General features: G+C 45.1%; 1 protein-coding gene across 3 annotated transcripts in view; it reads left to right on the forward strand.

Annotated features, from left to right (window-relative positions):
- The window catches only part of TOX2 (TOX high mobility group box family member 2), a 349,367-nt gene extending 326,016 nt beyond the window's left edge, over window positions 1-23,351 (forward strand). For all 3 annotated transcript variants that reach the window (XM_043980270.1, XM_043980269.1, XM_043980268.1), the window contains 4 exons: window positions 8,488-8,568; window positions 14,024-14,446; window positions 17,890-18,020; window positions 22,307-23,351. In XM_043980270.1, coding sequence (XP_043836205.1) covers window positions 8,488-8,568; window positions 14,024-14,446; window positions 17,890-18,020; window positions 22,307-22,343 — 672 coding nt within the window. In that variant the 3' untranslated portion in view covers window positions 22,344-23,351. The remainder of the gene's footprint in view (window positions 1-8,487; window positions 8,569-14,023; window positions 14,447-17,889; window positions 18,021-22,306) is intronic.
- Window positions 23,352-23,632: the final 281 nt, after the last annotated feature.

The following is a 23,632-nucleotide window of genomic DNA, read 5'->3' on the forward strand; positions in this document are numbered from 1 at the left end:
AGGCTCAGAAAAGGAAAGTGATTGGCCCACAGCCACACAGTAACTTGTGTGGCAGAGCTAAGGGACTTAAAGCCCAATTCTCTTGACTCCTAGCCAAGGATGTACTGGGGGCAACTCAAACCAGCTCCCTTATAAGGAGGATGTTAAATTTTCAGTGTGAGCATTTACACCTCAGAAATCAGCAAACACAACAAATCAGGGCTTTTATTGTTTAGTTGATTTATTGATTTCTTGTTTTAGTTGATTGACTAGATTTAAGAAAGTGATAAAGTGTTAATAATACCGATTAAACTTAAAAGTGTGTACTGAGTACATTCCTGCCCCACCTCAACCCACTCACCCACCCACCACCAACTAATTGTTAAACATTTACCAGCACATCCCTGCTCCTAGCCCAGGATTCCTTCCCTTACACCCTTTGCTTCTTCTTCTTTTTTTTTAAGTGAGGCAATTGGGGTTAAGTGACTTGCCCAGGGTCACACAGCTAGTAAGTGTTAAGTGTCTAAGGCTGGATTTGAACTCAGGTCCTCCAGACTCCAGGGCGGGTGCTCTATCCACTGCGCCACCTAGCTGCCCCTACCCTTTGCTTCTTAGCCACAGCCAGGAGTTGGCACTAATACCCTTTCCAGCCCTAAAATTCATGGTTCTATGAAACCTCTTCATTAATTCATAGCCAGGTGACTTGCCCAAAACAGTACCTGACTTCAACACATCAATCCTGTTGATTGCCCCCATTTTCCTTTGCCTGAAGAGACGTTTACTTGGTATAATCTGAAAATTGCTTTCACTGTTCTCTTCCAAGTCCCATGGATGCTTGAATTCAAGACCATTCTTATGTACTGGCAGAGCAGGAGGCTGCCAGCATCTGGTGATCCGAGGAAGATAGCGTCTTCCTGAACAAAAATCTTTCACTCCAACTTGTTGGGAGTACCTTGAACCTATTAGGAGAGTACCAGAATCACCAGATTGGGAGTGGGAAGGAGTGTTAGAGGTCATCTAGGCCGGCCTCCTCTTTTTTACAAATGAGGAAGATGGAAGCCTGGAGAAAATAAGCAGGGGGCAGCTAGGTGGCGCAGTGGATAGAGCACTGGCCCTGGAGTCAAGAGGACCTGAGTTCAAATCCGACCTCAGACACTTAACACTTACTAGCTGTGTGACCCTGGGCAAGTCACTTAACCCCAATTGCCTCACCAAAAGAGAGAGAGAGAGAGAGAGAGAGAGAGAGAGAGAGAGAGAAAATAAGCAATTGACCCAAATATTCTCTCATTCCTTATCCTTCTGGACCCCTCTGCCGAATATGATGTTGTGGCCTACCATCTCCTTGTGGCTACATTTTCCTCTTAAGGTTTTCATGACACAGCTCTCTTTTGGGTCTCCTGTCTGACCACTCCTGTTTCCTTTGCTAGATCATTATCTATGACATGGTGCTTAACTGTGGGTGTAACTAACTAAGGCTCTTGTCCTAGACTTGCTCTTTGCCTCTCTATCTCTCTATCTCTGTCTTTCTCTCTCTCTCTCTCTCTCGCTCTCTCGCTCTCTCGCTCTCTCGCTCTCGCTCTCGCTCTCTCTTGCTCTCTCTCTCGGTCTCTGTCTCGGTCTCTCTCTCTCTCCTCTCTCTCCTCTCTCTCTGTCTTTTCTCTCTCCTCTTGTCTTCTCTCTCTCCTCTCTCCCTCTCCTTTTCTCTTTCTCTCTCTGCATCTCTTCTTCCTCCTCCTCATCTCCTATGACTTTAACTTTCATCTCTATTTTCATCTGGTTCTCAGATCTATCATTGTTGTTTGTCCTCTATTCTCAAAGAGGACCATGACTTCAAGTGATATCATGACTTGTGCCGAACTGGATTTAAGTGAGGGAGGGCTGTGTAAGGTCACCAACTTCACTCTCTCCTCCAGAGCCATCTGAGTCCAGTGGCAAGATATATATATATATATATATATATATATATATATATATATACATCAGGATGACTGGAGATGTACCTGGATGTTTTTTAAGGCAGTTGGGGTTAAGTGACTTTCCCAGGGTCCCACAGCTAGTAAGTGTCTGAGGTGAGATTTGAACTAAGGTCTTCGACTCCAGGGCCAGTGTTCTATCCACTGTGCCACCTAGCTGCCCCTTAGATCTATCTATCTACTCATGAACTCCAGTCCTCATCACCAACTACCTACTAGATATTTCAAACTGGAATGTCCTCTATGCATCTCAAACTTGGCTCATCCAAAATTTAACTTATCACCATACCACCACCAAAACTCACTCATCTTCTGAATTTCCCTATTTTTGAGAGTGCCATTACCCTGCCCATGAACCAAATTATAGATCTCAGTCATCCTTGATTCATCTTCCTCATCCTACATATCCAGACAGTTGCCAAATTATGTCAGTCTTACTTACAGGACATCTCTCACATTCATGCCCTTCTCTCTACTCACACTGCCCCCACCTAGTTTAGGCCTTCATCAGCTCTCTCCTGGACTTTTACAATTTCTTCTTAATTGTTCTCCCTCCCTCAAGTCTCCTATCTCTAATTCTTTCTCCATATAGCTACCAAAAGTGATTTTCCTAAAATTAAAAAAAAAAAGATCTGACCATGTCTTACCTTGCTCATCAAAATTCCAGCAGCTTCCTGTTACCTCTAAGTACAATACAGTATGAGTAGAAACTCCTCCACCTGGCATTTAAAAGCCCTTTACAGCCTGGCTCCAACCCCACCTTCCAGGCTCATCTCTCTTTTAGGTTCTATAGTCTAACAAAACTGGCTTTCTTGCTGTTCCTTACCCTCAATCCCCCCTCTCTCATCTCCATACCTTTTCACAGACTGCCCCCCACCATGCCTAGAATGCACTCCTTTCTTATCTCTGCCTCTCAGAATCCCTAATTTCCTTGAAAGCTCAGTTCAGAAAAGCACAGAGGGTATGTCTGTGTGTATGCATCTGTGTCTGTCTGTGTCTGTGTCTGTGTCTGTGTCAAGGACATTTTGGCAGCTAAGTGGAGAATGGTTTGGAGTAGAGAGAAATTTGAGGCAGGGAGACCAATGAGAAGGCTATGGGCAATAGTCCGGGCCAGAAGAGAGATAAGGACCTTTAGGAGGTTTATGGTTCTGTGAGTGGAGAGGAGATCTAGATAAGTAACATTGCAAAAGTTATTAATGAAAATATTTGAGAAAAGACTAGATAGGGGCAGCTAGATGGCACAGTGGTAAAGCACCAGCCCTGGATTCAGGAATACCTGAGTTCAAATCTGGCCTCAGACACTTGACACTTACTAGCTGTGTGACCCTGGGCAAGTCACTTAACCCTCATTGCCCTGCAAAAAAAAACAAAAAAACAAACAAAAAGAGAGAAAAGACTAGATCTGTGAGGTGGCCCCCTGCCCAGCCGGGCTTCTGCAGGGGGAAGAGGGAGGCCTACCTGAGCTAAGTATCAGGTGGCTGTTGGAAGCTCTAATAAAATCCTTTTTTAACTGCTATAAAAAAAAAAGTTTAGTTCAGGCATCACCTTCTACATTGTTGGCTTTTCTCACCCCTCCCCCGCCCGCCCCCTGAAAGATGCTAGTGCTTTCCCCCACCACAGGCCCTCAAAAGTTACCTTGCGTTTATTCTGTATATGCTTAGATGTGTACATGTAGTTTCCCCAAACAGAATATAAGTTACCTGAGGACAGGGAGTTTCATTTTTGTCTTTGGATCCCCCTCCACCCCCGCACCCAGCCCAGTGTTTGCCACATAGGAGGTACTTAATGAATGCTTATAAACTCAGGTTTACAAAGATAATAAGTAGCAGAGCTGGGACTCGAACCCAGATCTCCTGCATCCAAATCCAGTGCTTTTCCCAGTGTGCCAGGCTTTCTTTGGGGATGGAAGGTACGAGGGAGGAACTAGAGAGTCAGAATAAGTATGGCCCCAGGCCTGGGATCACCCATCTAGAGCTTGGAAGGGACCTTAAAGGTCAGTAAATCCAACTCCCTCATTTTACAGATGAGGAAATTAAAGCCCAGAGAAGCGAAGTAAATTATCCAAAGTCCCCAAGGTACTTCAAGGTAACATAAGAGGGGACCAGAAAGGAGAGTTGCCCATCCATCCTATCTTTTTTTTTTTTTTTTGCAGGACAATAGGGGTTAAGTGACTTGCCCAGGGTCACAAAGTAAGTGTCAAGTGTCTGAGGTCGGATTTGAACTCAGGTACTCCTGAACCCAGAGCTGGTGCTTTATCCACTGTGCCACCTAGCTGTCCCCCCATCCATCCTATCTTAAGCCACAGCTACACTGAACTAGGGCATCTAGCGGGGCGCCATACTGCACAGAATGCTGGACCTGGAATCAGGAAGACCTGAATTCAAATCCAACCTCAGACACTTACTTAGCTGTGTGACCCTGGGCAAGTTACTTAACCCTCTTTGCCTCAGTTTCTTCATCTGTAAAATGAGCTAGAGAAGGAAATAGCAAACCACTCCAGTAAGAGTCCAGCTTGGTTTGTCTTTAGGTAGTAAATGGATTCCTCAGCCAAGCTTTTTCTTTTTCTTTTCTTTTTTTTGGTTGGGGGAGGGGGGCAGGAAGGAAGGGTAAGGAAATGCACACACACATACACACTCTATTTTCATAAAAATAGATTTTAAAAGAGAAAGAAAATTTCTACTACTCAAACTTATCATTTTTTTCCAGTTGGCTAATAATAATTCTGAGTGCCCCTTCTGGCCCGTCCCATATGAGGTCCTCAAAGGGCTTCTGCTGCCAACTAAGGTTGTCAAGTATCACTTTCTGGGCCAGTTAAGAATTGTCATCAATAGTGTGACCAAGGGAACTGGGTTCCCAAAAGACCTAGCCCCTTGTCCTAGCAGTGGAGGAATCCTGGGACTCATTGAGACTTGGCTCCTCTCAGGAGCAGGCCTCTGACACTTTAGGAGTGACTTCTCACAGAAAGAATCCATACCAGCCCACCAATGCTGCTGTCTTGTATCAGGAGATATCGGCCCATTGGGAAGGAGCTTTTTCTTGGACTAATGAATGACTAGAGCCATAACCAGTGTGGTCAGACACAGGAGAGGAGGCAGGGATGCACTTCCTCCTTGCAACAGTTACTATCTTCACACCTCAACTACCACCAGCCTATACCACAATCTAGGGCTACCCCTCCTCAGCAAACATTCTCAAGCTCCAATAACCGTGGTGCCCCTCTCCTAGGGTGTGGCTTCTCCCACAGCCCCCTTTTGAGGACAGAGGCTGGATTCCCTGACAGGGGAAGCTGGACTGAGCTGCTCCATCTCCCAGCGTGACTGGACACGTGGTTAAATTGTCCTCTGGCCCTCCCTTAACTGAGTTTGCCTCAAGAATGAGCATCCCTCCTTGCAATGCTGAGCATCTCTTTAATGAAGGAGATTCGGTGTTTGGAATAGTCAGAAAAATAAGCCCTGGCTGTCAGGCAGGCCCCTCTCTCCCTACAAATGCTCTCTAGTTATAAGGAGATGGCAGACCTCAGAAAAAGCCTTTCATTCTCTTAGCCAGCAGAGCTTGGGGCCAGATACTATCACAAGCAAATCCCCACCACTCATCCTTACAACCCGCAGATAGAGAGACTAAAAGAATCTCCCCAGAACTTCCCACTCTCCCAGACAACACAAAGACAGAACTAGCCCCCCACACACAGAGTTGAATCCCACACGCAGAAACCCTATGGAGCCTCAGAAATTCATACAAGAGGCAGTGAAAGAAGGGGAGGCTGGTATTCTGGAAGATGAAGAAGCTTGCCTGAGTCTCAGCCACTTCTACAAAATACACCCCAGTGGACAGCATGGGAATTGCTGGTTTATGCATATGTTTTACAAGATTTTGGTTTTGGGTTTTGTTGTTGTTGTTGTTGTTGTTGTTGTCTCAGTGGCAGGGTGGGGGCAGGGATGGCATGTGGGAGAGAGGAAAAATAGGCTTTTGCTCATTTTTTTTTAATTAAATGAAATTTTAAAAAGAACAAAAACAATCTCCCAGGCCCTCCTATAGCAAGGGAGCCACAATAAGCCATCAACAGTGGCAGTGGTATCCTGACATGCCTTTTTTCTTCACTGTCTTCAATACTTCCCCCAGATGGTAAGTGAAGGCAACCAGCCTTCTCAGGTATTTACCTGTTTGTGAGTAACACTGGCAGGTCCTGGGCTACTGGAGAGGGCTCGTTGGTACAGTGGATAGAGCACCAGGCTTGAAGTCAGGAAGACTGGCCTCAGGCACTTACTAGATGTGTGACCCTGGGCAAGTCACTTAATCCTGTTTGCCTCAGTTTCTTCATCTGTTAGATGAATTAGAGAAGGAAATGGCAAACCACTCTAGTATCTTTGCCAAGTAAACCCCAACTGGGGTCATGAAGAGTCAGACACAACTGAAATGACCGAACAATAACTCCAAATATAGAGCTGCTGCCCTTTTCTCCAAGGCTCTGTATACCTGAGCTTAGGAGTAAAAATCAGGAATGGTCTAAAGTAATTATTTGTTCAATTGTTTCCAGTTCCAGTCAGACAGTGACCCTTCCTCTGGGACATTTATCAGTACTATGTTATGTGAATTATAGGATCATAGATTGAGAGCTGGAAAGGACCTTAGAGGTTGTCTCATCCATCCTGCTCCTTTTATATTTAAGGAAGCTAAGACCCAAAGAAATGAAAGGACCAGTCCAAAGTTCCACAGATAATAAATGGCAGAGCTTGGTGGCACTGTGGAAAGAGTGCTGAAATCAGGAAGATGTGAGTTCAAATCTAGCTACAGTCACTTAGTAGCTGTGCAAACCTGAGCAAGTCATTTACCTGCTATCAGCCTTGATTTCCTCATTTGTAAAATGGGGATAATAATAGTGTCTAGCTACCAGACTTGTGAGACTAAAATGAGATAATACCATAAGGTGCTATGCAGATATTGTTATTGTGATTATTACCATGACTATTATTAGCTGGGCTTTGGATCTTGATTCCAAATTCAACACTCTTTCCACAAGACCTAAGGGTACAAATATATGGCATGATACTGGACCTAGAAAACTGAGGAGATTCCCAGACTCATTCATTCCTAGGAAGGAACAAATAGTTGCAAAGGTTCAAGAACCATGTAATAATTCTTCACATTGGCATAGGCTTCTCAAATCATTTTCACATCTGCTATCAGTCAAGAGGCCTCGATAAGCAACTATGACTATGTAGCAGGCACTGTACTAAGCACTGGGGATACAAAGAAAGGCAAAAACACAGTCCCTGTGGGGCAGCTAGGTGGCACAGTGGATAAAGCACCGGCCCTGGATTCAGGAGGACCTGAGTTCAAATTTGGCCTCAGACACTTGACACTTACTAGCTGTGTGACCCTGGGCAAGTCACTTAACCCCCACTGCCCCGCCAAAAAAAAAACCACAGTCCCTGCCCTCAGGGAGCTCCTAATCCAGTAGGGGGGAGACAATATGCAAAGAACCATGTGGCAAACAAGGTAGAGACAAAAGGAGGGAGCAGACTCATCCTAAGGAACTCCCCACCCCCAGGACACACAGCTTGTAAGGAATGAAACAGGCCAGAACCAGGTACCCCCCATCTCACCAGTGCTGCTACCCCTCAGACTCGATGTGCCTTTCATCAAGTGCAGGCATCCAACCTCAATTCCTTCGATAACCTGAGGTCCCTGGGGCCACACTAGGACCAGGTTCCACTTTTTCCTCAGCATATTCCGTGTTTGCTGCCACCAGGGATGGCTTTAAGGAAGATGATCTTCCGGTGCATTTGATTTCCCAGCTGTGCAGTTATGTGGGGGCAAACATGCACGCTAAAGGTCAGCTGTCCCACCAGAGGAGGGTAACTGACACCTTACTTGGGAGCGACCACAGGAAGGATAAACATCAGCAAGGTCATGGAAACCTGATAAAATTAGAATTACCCACAGTCACTAAGGGAGATCAAGGAACTCATAACACTCTAAGGAATTGCAAAGCTGTCATTTCAACTCTCTGAGGGAGGCACTATCATTATTATATGGCTTTTACACATGAGAAGACTGAGGCTCAGAGGGGTTAAGTGATTTGCCTAGGAGCACACCATTAATAGTGCCAGAGGCTGGATTTGAACCCAGGCATTCTCATTCCAAAAAGCATTCTTTCTACTTTTGAAGTTGAGGCCTTTCAGGGAGAGAACTGGAGAGAGTGATTATTGACTGGGGAGGGGGGTCTGTGCACCCCTTCCTGTGCCACTATGGGAGGCTAAGAGACATCATAAAAGACTGTGGGCATGGGAGGGAAGGAGGCTGACATCTGGGAAAACAGAAGGGGCATCATCTGAGCTAGGACATCCCTGGGGCACTCTTTGTCATGGTATTCACAAGGAAATGAGACAAGATGGTCCTCCAAAATTCTCACTGATAATATCCTTCCACAGCTTAAAACAGCCTCTCTGGATGGTGCAGCAGATTTGTGCTTGGATGAAGCAGCAGTTGACTCGGCCCCTCTCACTAACAGCTATTCATTGTTTCCTTCTTTCAGGCCTATAAGAGGAAAACCGAAGCTGCAAAGAAAGAATATTTAAAGGCCCTGGCAGCCTATCGGGCCAGCCTCGTTTCCAAGGTAACCAGCCCTACTTTTCATCTAGCCAGTAAGCTCTCTGGATGTGATAAATTAGTTGCATCTCTTGAGAATCTCTGAGGAGGAGCCATTTGATAAGAAGGACTCTGTAACCATGCTGCCCCCATACTCTTGGTATCTCATCGCTGCTCTTTAGGCCAAAGGGATACAGGCAGGAGTGTGCTACTAAATATTTAACAACCAGGGTCTTGGTGGGGAGGTGGATACACATACAGTTTTTAGTTTAATCTGCATTACAAACTTTTTTTCTCCATCAATTTCTTTCTTTCATTCTTTCATTCTTTCTTTCTTCTTTTTTTTTTTTTTTTGGCGGGACAGTGGGGGTTAAGTGATTTGCCCAGGGTCACACAGCTAGTGTCAGAAGCCGAATTTGAACCCAGGTCCTCCTGAATCCAGGGCCCGTGCTTTATCCACTGTGCCACCTAGCTGCCCCATCCAACAATTTCTTAAGTAGCTACAATGACCAAAACAATCAAGCAACCCTTGATGTTTAGCAAAGCACTATTTCAAAAGTGTCAATACTCACACTTAAAATTTAAGCATTAGCTAGGTGGTTAGAGCTGGTGTTGGCACACCCCTGTATACAGGGTACATGGGCTATGCCACCATGGAAATGGGCACTAGATAGAATAGTTCTGACTGCCATATTCAGAGAACATTAGTAGCCAGAGCTAAATAGGACTTTATAGTTTGTCTAATCCAGTACCCTCAGTTTACAGATGAAACTGAGGCTTGGGGAGAAAGGGGGACTTATCCAAGGCCACCCAAGGAGTTAGTGGCAGAGGGGAAACTAGAACTCAGGTCCCCTGTTAGTTCTCCAAACTAGTTGGATACCCAGCTCCCATCTCTGTTGCTTATCAGTCTTTCCCTTGGGGAGAAAAGCTGCAGGCAGCAGCTACAAGAACCAGACAGGTCCTTAACCATGCTCTGAGCCACATTTTCCAAGTTTCAAGGCAGTTAAAACATTTTTTTTTCCATTTTCAATCTTCCTGCTTGAATGAATAACCAAACCTCCCTTGGACATCTATGGAATAGAAACCACACTTAAGAGCCCAAGAGGCAATGGGGCCAATGATAGGAGACTGAAACATTCCCCAAGCAACATCCCGAGGTCACTTGGCTTCTAAGTGACAACAATGGGATTGAAACTCTGATCTTTAAGGATTTGAAGACATGTCATATGAAAAATGGTTTAGTATTATTGTCTGTGAAAATAGGTGTTACATGATTGTCCATATTTAACCTATATAAAATTGCTTACCGTCTTAGGGAGAGAAAGTAGAAGGGAGGGAGAAGATTTGGAACTCAAAATTTTATAAAAAATGAATGTTGACAAATTTTTAAAATAATAATTCTGCCTAACCTCAGAGAACATAACTAGGAAGTTGTAGTGAGCTAGATTTTGCTTCAATATAAAAGGCAATTTTCTAACCATCAGGGCTATCCAAAAGTAGAATGTGCTACACTGAGAAGCGGTAAGTTCCCCATCACTAGAGGTCTTAAAGAGATCATTTTAGGACCTGTTATTCAGGGGATTCCTGTTCAAGTACAGATTGGAATAGATGGCCTCTGAGCTTCCTTTGGTCTCTGAGAGCATATGATCCTGGCTCCTGATTACAAGGCCTCACATAAGGGCTCTTTCAGGCCTACCCCAAATGTACCTTTGGCTGTGACTTGAAGGTCAAGTGTTTGCACAAAAGGCCAGAAATTAAATCATCAAAGTCACTCCCATTGGCTGTAAGAACTTAACTTCCTAACTACTTGGGAGTTTGGGGGTATTGGGACTTGATAAGTGGTGGGATTATTGGTGGTTTGCCCATATTTTTTCTATCCCAAAGGCAATGTCTCTGAACCCAAGACAGAGGAGCTCAATAACCCCTGCTCTCTGAGAGTACCTAAGGACTCAAATGAACCAGGAATTGAGACCACTTCCTGAAAGAAGTCATTCCTTCTGTCATTTCTCCTTACTTCCTGTGATTGGGGTCAATTCTTGTTTTCATGTAAACTTAGCTCTATCACACACATACCTTTTCCCCAGTCTTGGCCCTCCACGGCATCAGAATCTTTAGTCCTTGAATCACTTAATGGTGACATGGATGTAATGACATGGGGATACACAGGTCAATTTCTGCAATTCCTGGAGGCAGCAGGATATGGGGAAACTCCTACCTTTGTGGAGGCAACAATGGCTTTGACAATTCCAAAACGTAGTAACAATAGTTGTAAGAAGCATTATGGGGAAAAGAAGATAAAAAGATGGGTTTTAAACAGAGATATCTCAGCCTTAGAAGTTTGTAAATTCCCTCTGGCTGACCCTTCTGGTCTCTCCCAGGACTTTGGGGAGGGAGGGAATCCATCCAATCCAACCCAACAGGAAGTTAAACACTTACTATGTGTAAGGCATTTTGCTAGTTTGCTAAGCACTGGAAGGAAGGAAGGAAGGAAAAGAGAGGAAAAGGAAGAGGAAGAGCCGAGGATAGGTCCTTGCTTATGATACTATAGTCATGGAAAGCCCAGCCAAGAAAAGGAGCAACCTTCAGGCTCTACAAGTGGCCATAAAAATCTAAAATATCAAGGCAGAAAATTTAACCCTTTAAGTCCCTGAGTGTTTTCAGAAATCCTCTTGTTGAAGTTTTCAGATATACTGAGTCCAAAACCAATTCTAAGCTTTTAAAATGGGGTTGAATATATGGCATAAAGTAAACTGAACTAAATGTCAAGAAACTGGGTGCTGATCTTTCCACTAACTCACTGTATAAGCTTAGAGGAAGTCCCTTCTTGTTTTGGGACCTTGGTTTCCCCCTCTAAAACATGAGGGAAGGTCATGGGGAAAACTTGTTTTGGGTCTCTGAGACCTGTCCCACCTCTGAGAGGCTAAGATTCCAAAGGAATCTGCAACATGTTACAGCAACTCCCCTTTCCCTGGTAAAGCAATCAGGGTTGAACCTTTGAGCATTACCCCTTGCATCAGTGTGAGACATAGATAACATTTGGGTCTTCTAAAAATGATTATAATTAAACTCCAGACTGTGCTCTGAATTCTCTATCTCCTATGCTAGTGCTAGTCACTGGGAATATAAAGACAAGACCAAAATAGCACAAGCCCTCAAGGAGGGTACATTCTATTGGGGGAAAATAACATGTGAATTGAAAATTAAATACAAAGTAAGTAATTTCTAGAAGGAGAGCACTAATAGCTTTGGGGAATCAGCAAATGCCTCATGTAGGAGGCACTGCCTGAGCCATGCTTTGAAGGAAACTAGGAATTCCAAGAGGCAGGAATGGGGGCATTCCACACATGGGGAATGGCCTGTGAAGAGGACTGGAGATGGAGTGCCTTGCAGGAGGCCAAGAGTAAGGAGGCCAGTTTGGCTGGACCAAAGAATGGGTAAAGGAGAGTAACATATAAGTCTGGAAAGGTTAAATGGGAGCCAGATTGTGAAGGAATTTAAATGCCAAAGAGAAGAATTTATATTTGATCTTAGAGAAAATTTGGAGCCACTAAAGTTTATTGAATAGAAGAGTAACATGGTTAGATCTGCACTTTAGAAAAATCACTTTGGGAGGTGAGTGGAAGATGGATTGAAGAAGGGGAGGGAATGTTGTTGTCATTATTTGTCCTTTGCTCTCGAAAAGGACCAATGACATCATGAGAGTGATTACTTTCTAATGAATTGGATTTAAGTGAGGCAGAGCTGCACGAGGCCATCAGTCCCACTCTCTTCTCCCAGAGTCATCGAAGTCCAATGGCAAGAATGACTTGAAGCAGATAGACTGATTAAGAGTCCCAGGATCGGGGCAGCTAGGTGGCGCAGTGGATAGAGCACCGGCCCTGGAGTCAGGAGGACCTGAGTTCAAATCCAGCCTCAGACACTTAACACTTACTAGCTGTGTGACCCTGGGCAAGTCACTTAACCCCAATTGCCTCACTTTAAAAAAAAAAAAAAAGAGTCCCAGGATCTTAGGACCAGGGCTAAGTCTTTAGGAAGAGAAGAAAAGTAGAGAGGGGGCATGGGAGTATGTCAGACCCTTAGAATAAATGCCAGCTGATAGATACTCAAGGTAGACCTTCAGGGTTAGGCTACAGTTAGTGTTGGGCATAGATGGGCATAGGGAGCAATACAAAATCGTTAATATCAACATTTTCATAGCTGCCATTTTTTTCAGCTCCTTACAGACTGAGTATCAGTGTGGTGTAGTAGACAGAGAGCTGCCCTCAGAGCCAGGAAAACCTGTGTTCGGGTCTTGTCTCTGATACATATTGACTGTGACCTGGGGCAAGTCACTTAACTTCTCGACGATCCAGGCAACTCTCTGAGAATAGTTGCAAAGAAGATGCCAACATGCACTGAAAGAGGAAATCACTCACTGGGAGCTCTCTATGCCAAGGAAATCACAAATCTAGTTCCTATCTCCTTGTAGACTATTGCTTGCTACAGGACCAGAAAGTAGGGCAATATAGCCCTCCATAACAAGGCTAAATCTTTTTTTTTTCTTTTTTTGCCAACAATGAGTTCACATTTATTTAGGCACAATACAGTTGCACAGAACACACAGCCATGCTCCCTGCCCTCAAGGGGCTTACAATCTAAGGAGATGAACAAATCATTAATTGTTTGGGGGAGAGCGGTGGTTTTCTGTGGCTTGGATGGCACTTTGGGGCTGGGGGACAGGGAGTTGGGGGACCTTGCTGGAAGAAATGGAGAATTCAAGAAAGCAGAAAAAGCCTGGTTGAGGCCCAGCAAGCCAAAGCAGAGGGAGGGGACAGCAGGGGAGAGGAGCAGAGGGAAGACCACGGAGCGCGGGGGGGGGGGGGGGGGGGGGGGGGGGGGCGGCGCAACGGCTCCTCCTGTCCATGGCCGAGCAGCCTCTGGGAGGTGCAAGGCCCGGCCGGGGATGATGTGAAGGCCCCGCTGGAATGTCCGTGGGGCCCAGGGCAGAGGAGGGAGCTGCACCATGCTGCTACAGGGCGGCAGCGCCCTCTGCTGAAAGCAGGGTGAAGAACAAGCCAAACCTTCTAAGAAGCGAGACCAGGGCAGGCACCGGGACAGAAGCAGCCACCAAAGGGGGAGCAGAGGCAGCTGGGGGGCTGCCAACAAGGCTAATTCTTAAGTCACTGAACTATTGGTGGGCCCTGAGAGTCTTTTCTTGATCTTTCTGTTTCCCAAAGTTCTTTGAAGTGTAAGTAGACTGCTACATTTCTTCGCAATGGATTAGTCTAGTGGATGTAGGGTAGGGAAATGATTAGAGAAGGATTAGGAAGCCAGCTTTCCTTCTTGTCCCATCACCGAGATTAACTCTTCCCAGAGTAGAACCAAGGGAACAGAGAGAGCCCAAGGGAGAGGTCCCATCCTATAGGATAGAAAAAAGCACAGGATTGAACTGTCTAATGCACGTCACCATCATTTTCTTATCAAGTCCTTTGCTTCCCTTCCAGAGCTCTGCTGAACAGAGTGAGGCCAAGACCACCCAGCCCAATCCACCTTCTAAAATGATTCCCCCCAAGCAGCCTATGTATACCATACCACCCCAGGCCTCATCGCCCTACCCGGGCCTCGGCTCATTCCTGTCCCCATCTGACCTCCAAGGCTACCGTGGCCACCCTCACCCCAGCCTCTCCAGGACCCTCAACTCCAAATCCATGCTGCCCAGCATCAGTGCCTCGCCACCGCCGCCGCCACCACCATCCTTCCAGATCAGCCCTCCTCTCCACCAGCAGCTGGCCCTGCATCACCCCCAGAGCACCATTCTCAACCAATCCCTCAGCATGCAGCCAGTCCCCCAGCAGTCCATCTTGTCTCCTCCGCCCATGGCACTACAGGTCCAGCCCCCGATGAGTACCTCGCCTCCAGGGCAGCAGGTGAGTGAGGCATCCAGATCATGCAGCTTCCAGTCCCAGCTTCAACCCTTGCTTAGCCTGCAATGGCAAAGGAACTCCAGTAGTCCCTTAGGAGAGAGAGTGGAAGAATTCAAAGATCCAAGGTATGGGGTTGCAGTTGTGTAAAAACCAGGTCTGCTGAAGTCAGGACATTTGTGTCAAATCCCAGAAATATGCTTCTTGGTGTCCCCAAGAGAAAAATCTCTTCTGTGGCTCCAAACTGTTTTCCAGATGTTTGCTCTTCCCTTCAATTCATTCAATAAACATTTATTAAGAATCTATCATATGGGGGCAGCGAGATGGCACAGTGGATAAAGCACTGGCCCTGGATTCAGGAGGACCTGAATTCAAAGCCGGCCTCAGACATTTAACACTTACTGGCTGTGTGACCCTGGGCAAGTCACTTAACCCCTAATTGCCTCTCAAAAAAAAACCAACAACAAAAGAATCTATCATATCACAACATCCTCTGGACATGCCCTTAGAGCATACCAAGAAAAAAGGGGGTCAGCTGGGCAGCACTCTCTCTCTTCCAACCATCTAAGGCCCAAGGAGATGAGGAAGGAGGGAAGAATTCCTGCCTTCATCTCCCATCACATACCAGGGGCAGGGATCTATAATACTCAGAGGGAGAGAAAGAAGATACAGGCTGAAGGGGCAGCTCCATCCCACCACCCCAGGGCTAGGCACAGAGTATATAAAAACAAAAATGAAATAATTCCTCCTTTCAAGGGGTTTGCATTTCCACAGTTGAAAAAATGTGGATTGTTTCATGCAACCCTATCCACACGATGGGGTTTGAACTTGGAACACAGGGTCTACTTATGGTAGATCAAAAGCACTACCTTTGTCAGTAAAAAACTGCAAACTAAAAGGAGAGAAATAGACTAGTAGAAGAAGGAAAATATACAGATTTGTGTCTGGGTAAAAATTACCTGCATTGAATATTATTTACCATGGGCATGACATTTTCATATCATCCATTGAAATCAAGGAATTAGATTAGATTAGAACATTATTATTAAACATTATGAGCCAAGCTGTGCTAACCAACCCAATAAGCATCTATTTAAGTGCTTACTATGCACCGGGGAGTATAGGGATACCAATACAAAAGCAGATAGAGAGTCCCTGCCCACTTGGGATTTGCATTCTAAAAACTGGCAGAGTCAGCTCTAGAGAAACTGGCGGCCAGGGAGGGGTGCTTTGGTTTGGAAAGTCACGGGGACAGTGAAAGGAATAGATATCCACTTTCTTGTAGTGTTGGCAATCTTGATTTGGGGTTTCCAGAGATAGAAAATGGGGATAGTACAAGCAGGAAGCACAGGGAGGGGCGGGAGGAATCGAGAAGCAGAAGATGGAGGCTCCTGTAGGCTCCTGTAGGCTCCTGTAGGCTCCCGCTGTCCGTGCCTGGGGTGCTGAAATGTGTCAAAGGTTTTGCTGAGGTTAGTCAATGAGGCAATGACCAGACAGTCTTTAGCTCACATCACTAAGTAAAGTGGATTGCCCTCTGCCAGGTAGATGTTCTTGGCAAATTGCCATCACTTTGGCCTGGTCAGAAACCTTAATCCTCCTGTTGGTAACAATGGTTCTCCTTTCCAAAGAAGGGGAGAGGGTCCCTAACTCTGTGGTCAAAGCTCCTGGCTTCTCCTTCCACTAGCCAGGAGGAATGATATCTCCTTCAATCGCATGTGGATTTCCCAACAGAACTAAAATGTCCTTTTTTGTTCAGGAACATTATCCCTGAGATTTGTTGTAATGTTAAAAACAGACTTCAAAATGCCAGCTTGATCAGAAAAACCTCAATGGACTTTTTCTTCCTTTAGCTAGTCCACATTAAGATCTAATCTAGATTTAGAGCTAGAAGAAACCTTACAAGCCATGTGGTCCAACCTTCCCATTGTACAGATGAAGAAACTAAGACCAGAGAAGTTAAATCATTGATCCAAGGCCAAGTAGATAGTAAGTAGAAGAGGTGTAATTTGGGCAGCTAGGTGGCACAGTGGATAAAGCACCAGCCCTGGATTCAGGACTCCCTGAGTTCAAATCCTGCCTCAGACACTTGATGCTTACTAGCTGTGTGACCCTGGGCAAGTCACCTAACTCTCATTGCCCTGCAAAAAAAAAAAAAACCAACAACAACAAGAGATGTAATTTGAATCCAGATCCACACACTCCAAATTCTGTAGCCTTTCCACTGTATCACACTGCTTCCAGGAATTGTTTGGTAACAAGAGGAGGCTGAATTCCCTAAAATAGTGATAAAGGTAATTTCAGTTACACCACATCCTAGATCACAGATGTGGGACTTTAACCTGCCAGTCCCATCAGTACCACAGAATGAATTGCCCTATGCGATGTCAGACTCTGTGGTAACAATTCTTTTTCCCAGTTGTCAAGATGTGAGGAAGCCTGAGGTCAAGAGTTTGCTGTCAACATGTTCCTTGAAGAGGAGAGGGACTCAAAAGAAGGAGCTTGAATGGCTGAATTGCAGTTAGAGAAGACTTAATACACACACAGAGTCCAGGATTCAATCAACAAGCATTTATTAAGCACCTACTATGTACAAAGTACATAGAATGTATAAGTACAAAGAATGAAACTCACAAGGAGCCCACCTTTGAAAAGACCCTTTAGCAGAGAAGCTTCAGGGGCTGACAAGAGTAAGAACTTCCATCAGTTCTGTTTCTCTTTACTGGGTTTCTCTGGTTCCCTGGTAAAAGCAAACAGTAGGCTCATCCATGTGCCTTCAGTACCCACCCTCCACCTGCTCCAGTTCATAAAGAAAAATATGCCCCAGAAATCCCCAGTCACACTGCGGATATCCCCAGGACCTTTTCACTGCAATTTTCTTTGCCAAGTAATTTGGGCTTGCCTTTCTCCTGTCACCAGGATATAAATCCCAAAGAGCACGTAAGAGAAGGTCAGGCTGGTGTAGAGCATGTACCTCCAGAGCTTAGCCTGGTGCCTGCTACATAAATGCTTAATAAATGCTTGCTGACTGACTACCAGAATGCAAAAAGCACTGGGTTTGGGATCAGAGGACCTGGTTTAGAATCCCAACTCAATGATTTACTTCCTGTGTGGAACAAGTCATTTTTGTCATCTCTGGGCCTCAGTTTCTTCCTTTGTAAAACAAAACCTAAAAGTCTTCCTAAAGTCTTTTCCACCCCTGAATATAATAATGTTCTTCAAGGAGTTGTACTGAGACAGAGCCCCCAAAACCAACCAGAGGGGGAGAATCAGGTCCAGCTAGCAAACTCACAGTAGCCTGCCTCAGTTTCCCTTCTCTCTCCCCTTCACCATAAAATTGCTTACATGCTTCTGGGCAGGGCACCATTCCTTGCTCCTTGCCTGGGTTCCTGCCTGCTCAGGTTTGTGATATTTTTGTACTTTTTTTCCCTTTCCACCCACTCTCTCTGCAGGATTTCTCACACATCTCACCTGAGTTCCAAAGCAGCGTTGGCTCCCGCTCCCCTGGCACATCGAACACCCCAGGAAATAGTGACTGGGACAGTGATTACCCCAGCCGAGAGTGTGGCATTAACCACTGCAGGTCAGGAACTTTGTACTTCTTCTCAGGGACTGTGGGGAACACAACTCATTTCCACTTCGGCCAGTGTTAGAGGCAACTGATATTATGAGAAGGCAGCATGGTATGGTGAGCATTGCCCTGCACTGAGAGTCAGGAGACCTGGGTTCTATCCCTGCTTTGCTGCTAGCTCCCTATGTGATGTTTGGGCAAGTCCCTTCCCCTCTCTGTGCCTCAGTGTCCTTATCTGTAAAATAGTGCTAGCATGATGTAGTGGATAGGATGTTGGATTTCGAATTAGGAGGACTTGGGTTTGAATCCCAGACTGGCCACATCCTGGTTGTATGACCCTGGGAATGGCTCTCTGAGTCTGAGTTTCCTGATCTGTAAAATGGATAAGAAAATAGCTCCCAACTTACAGGGCCATTGAAAGGCTCAAAGAGATAGTATATCTAAAGTACTGCAGAGCTATTGTTATTTTTTTAATAATAGTAATAATAAGGGATTTAATTCTATAGTCTTTAAGGTCCCTTCCAGCTTTGACATTCTGTGAGTCTGTTAAATCTAAGATGTCCCTCTAGTCATTCATTCATTTTCCAAAAACCCATTCCCATTGTGTCCAGAAAAACATCAGGTAGCACAGCTGGTCCTCTGGTCCCTTTGGCAGAAGGCTGGCTCTGGAGCTGTCTTCCCAGAGCCTCGCTCACTCCACACACTCTGCTGTGCTGAGATGGGAGATCATATTCCCCACAATAGACTAGTAAATGTGGAGAGGTGCTTTCCTTCTGCCCACTGAGATTGCTCTAGTCAGCAGGAGAGGGAGCCCCCAAATAGGAGATTTCTTTTACTCCTGCTTTTCAAAAGCCAATCATGTTCTCTTAGCCCAGAAGCTACTTCTGCTGGGCAGCCTTCCATCTCCTTTGAGCAAAGCTTTAATTGGCACATATTAAATGGGGTGCAGGGGGGGAGTCTGACAGCAAGTTGTTCTGCTAATTAAGGTAAATGAAGTCGTGAAATTGTACCTTCTGTGCAGGCTAATCTCAACAGGAGCTTGTGTAAAGTGCTCCTTGATCAGTTTTGAATGTTTGGACAAAAGACAGGGATTGAAGCCTATCCCTCTGTTTCCTAAGTGAGCACAGACCAAGCAGTGTCCTGGTTAAGAGAGGAAAAAGCCCTTTATCCAATGGACCCTGCTTACCCAAACCAATCTCTGCCCTATGAGTCATGTGGTTGTTTTTTAAACCCTCTACTCCATGGGGCACTCAGTCCTTCCATGTATATGTCATCAAAATCCAGGTGAGGCTGTGGCAAGGAATCACAGAATGTGGGATCATGGGATTTTAAATGAGAAGGAGCCTTAGAGACCATTTAATCCAACACCCCCCTTTTACAGATGAGCAGACTGAGGTCCACAGACGTAAGTGGCAGAGTCAAGATTCATCTCCAAATCTAGAATTCTTTCTGACACAACTCAGAGCCTGAAGTCCCTAGTCATCCATGCTCCCCTAGAAGACTTCCCATGACTAGTAACCCTCCACCTCCTATTCCACTTCTCTAATTATTAAGAAATTCTCCCATATATTGAGCCACAATATGCTTCTTTGCAACTTCTCTCCATTACTCTGGACCCAGACAATGGTATTCCTTATTCCCTCATCCCCCTTCCCCATGATAGAGCTTTGATTATTTGACAGCTGTCATCTTTCCCCACTCCTTGAGTCTCATTGAAAGGATCCTTGTGTGATAGAGTAGCAGCAGCATCCCAGTCAGCCCACTTTAGGAGAGCTCCACTTTGTCAAGGCCAAATAGGACCTGCATTTTACTGACCCTAGTACTCCAGAGGTCTGAACAGGACAGAGGGTAATGAGAACTTCCTCTCCTGTATGCTAGATGCTCAGCTTCTCTTAATACCCTAAGATTTAATTGGTAAAAGGAACCCCAGTGACCATCTGGTGCAACCTAGAATACCCCCTACAGCATCCCCAACAAGGGATCATCAGGCCTTTGCTTGAAGCCCTCCACTGAGGAGCTTTGTGGGATGCTCTACCATCCCATTGGCCCATAGTGAGTTTGCAGCTCACAACAACAACAACAAAACCTTCAAATTTTTTCACCTGTCTTCAGCTGCCACACTCATTCTGTGCTTGTGCAATTGTTTTGAATCCAAGAATCAGAAAAGCTTTGTTTAAACTTTTAAAATGTTCAGAGGCAGCTAAGTGGCACAGTGGATAGAGCACTGGCCCTGGAGTCAGAAGAATCTAAGTTCAAATCTGGCCTCAGACATTTACTAGCTATGTGACCCTGGGCAAGTTGCTTAACCCCCATTGCCTCCCCACCCCCCAAAAAAAAAAACTTTAAAATGTTCGGTCTTGATAGGTTGTATGTACATTTGCTTTTTATGACTGCACCTGAATTCCACAAATTTCATAAACTAATCTCAGCATTTTCTACAATCATGCTTTAGATTTGAGTCAGGTTTTGTTGTTCAGTTGTTTTTCAGTCATGTACAACTCTTCCTGAAGATAAGTATTCCTGCTTCCAAGCCCAGTGCTTCGTTCACCGTGCCACCTAGAGTTGAGGCATGTAGCCTTCCTTAAATACGGTTATCCCATCCACATCACAGGGATTAGAAGTGTGGCACTTCCCCTATCTGGAAAATCCCCGTAAACTTTTTGGCCCTCCTTCATACCAGAGAGGAAGTCTGAATTTTTCCTTTTCTTTTTGGATCTTTATTGTACCTGATTGTAAAATTTGGGCTATTTGGTCCTAGATTTTGTGTTGTCTGCTGGCCTTTACATGTTGTCTGCAGCTTCACCAAAACTCCCCAGAAATTCCCATTTAATTTCTTATGCCAACCCCAAAACATTGAAACCAGGGTGGGGAAAGTTGCAGTATGGAAGGGATAACTGTAATTAGCCCTGGAGAAGAGCATAGACAATCATACCATTCATGTATTTAGGCATTGTTCTCTATTATAAACAGTTCAAGTTTGGTCTTGACCTAAAAGATCCATTGTTTGGAAGTTGATTTGGAAAATCTGACAATTAAAAAACATTGACTAACTCAAAAACTCCATTAATCTTCTCATTGTCATAACCCATTTTAATTGGGTTGATCTTGAAGCAGTGTCTTTATGAGACCAGATATCCATGCTATTCAAGTAGGTAGGCCTGGAATACCCTCTTTAGCCTACAACCACACCAGCTGGATCACTAAGAGAGTCAGTAGGGTCACTGGGGAGCTGATTCATTCCAGGCCATACTTCCTAAACACTGAGTTTCCAATCTAGATGACCACTAAGTCAATCTCAGCTCTAAGTCTACATGCTAGTCTTGAGTGGAAAAAGTTTAAGAAGCCCTGGTTTAGATGAGGGTCCATCTGATGGCACATTGTAGATTGTAGCAGGGTCCCCAGTCCAGCCAGGTTTCCAAAAGCCCATCTCCCTGGAACCTTGCCTCCCTACCAGCTCCTTCCCTGTCTTGCCCTCTTTCTTGTCCAAGTGTCACTCCCTTGTGTCACAGACTCTCAAAGCTAAGAGGAGTCAAATAGGACATTGGGTCCAACTTCTTAGACAGTATGTGAATACCTTCTACAGGTCATCTAGTCTCTACCTTGCACCATTGTCACTTCCTATGATGGGGAGATCACTATCTTTCCAGAGGGTGTATCCCTTATTTGAACAGGTCTTATCATTAGGAAATGACTCCATTTATTGAGCTAAAATCTGCCTCCTATAATTGCTCCCTTAGGTTCAAGTTCTGTCGTAGAATAGGCCAAACAGAACAAAACTAATCCCTCTGTCACCTGGCAGTCTATCAGATATTTGAAATAAGCAGTTGCTGTAGCCTCCTCCCCATGTTCTTTTTTCTAGCTAAATGTTCCCAATTCCTTACACTTGCATGACATAGTTTTGAGTCCCCTCGCTATCCTGTTTGCCATTCTCTGAGCACTCAAGCTTGTCACTGTTCCCACTAAGAGATTTGTCCCAGAATTTGCATAATAATCAATCAATCTCAATACTCCAGGTGGAGGTCTGATAAGGGCAGTGGACAATAGAATTGTTCCCTTTCTGAGTTATCGACCTCTGCCTCAGTTTCCTCACTTGTAAAATGAGGACACTACCACCTGCCTATCTCACTAAATGTTGAAGATACAATGAAACAGTGTATGAGCCGGAGTTAGAGAATTGTTCTCAGGATGAGGCTAGATTTGAGTAGGGGGGGATTGGCATGAGGGCATGGTCAAAGATCCCAGAGGATATCGATTTCCCCACCTTGGACCTGACTGCCTTCTTCTCTTTTCCCCTCCAGCATGCTCCCAAGGGATAAGTCTCTCTACCTCACCTAAACCGGCCGTTTCTCCCCTCCGAGGCTCAGAGGAAGGACATGGGGATGTGGGCCTGGACACTGGGAGGAAGCGTCGAGCAAGTCCCAGCAGACTGGAGGGCTGTCCCAAGGCACCTGTACATTGCCCAGCTGGGGAGCAGTTCCTCCTTTCCAACTGCAAAGCCAACTTCTGAAGGCAGAGCTCGCTAGGTCCCTCCCCACCCCCAACCCCAAAGAACAAATATGACACCCTTTTCTGTTCAGTTGCTTAGCTTAGCTCCAAACTCTTTCCCTAGTGACCTGCTCTTAGACACAGCCCCAAGTTTCTGCACCAGACTCCCCTGCTGGGCCAGCCCCATAGCAAACTGCGCCTTCTGACTTGCTAACGGCACTCAATCCATGCAAGGAAATGTGAAGTATGTGTGAATAATGTACATGCAAAGGCCTTGGATATCCAGCAAAGTAAATCCCGACATCCACAACACCCCACTGGCATGCCTCACAGGGAGGGGGGCGGGTGGCCAGCCAGAGGGCTGGTAGAAATGCAAACCCAGTTTTACAAACAAGCCCACTATCCCGGGCGTGAGTGTGTTGGCTCCACGTCAGTAGATTACTAAGTGTGTTAGAACTGTGCTAAAGACATCTTTAAGATTTTTTTGTGGAAGAAAAATAGTAGTTTACTTTCTAGTAAAAAGCATTTTATATTAACTGTAGCACATTTTTTTAGTTATACATAGACAGAAGATGTGTATAAAAAGCCTGCCAAACCTGTTTCTATGATTTCTACAGCAAGAAATGGACAGTTTCTAGCCATGTTGCCTGGCATTGTTATTTTTTTTTCAGCCATATGTCCATCTATTTAAAATTGCTGATGATGATTTTGTCTATTTATGGAAAAGGAAGAAAAAAAAAACACCAGAATTACAGTTTCTCAGAAGGGGCGTTTATTTCCATTTGGTTTTGCTCTGACTTTCTTTGTTAAGGGGCTCCCTGGGCCCTGACACATTTGTTTTGGTTCACAATGCTTAGCTCGAACTTTCTTTATAATAAAACTTCTGAAAAGTAGAAAGCAAACCACTCGTCTGTTATTCTCTTGTGAGCAAGACACCCACACATGTCTACACACCACAGACTACACTACAGCCAAAACCCCTGCATGGCCCATCTTCCCGTAGGTCCCTGAAGTTATTTATGGCCCTAACACCAAGATCAGGTTTATATATCAGGGGTCAGGAAAAAGGAATCACATTTTTAGAGCTGGAAGGAATCTTAGAGATGAGGCCCAGGGAGGAGAAGTGATTTGCCCAAAGT

Source organism: Dromiciops gliroides, chromosome 2, assembly GCF_019393635.1.
Source record: "Dromiciops gliroides isolate mDroGli1 chromosome 2, mDroGli1.pri, whole genome shotgun sequence".
Classification (NCBI taxonomy): Eukaryota; Metazoa; Chordata; class Mammalia; order Microbiotheria; family Microbiotheriidae; genus Dromiciops; species Dromiciops gliroides.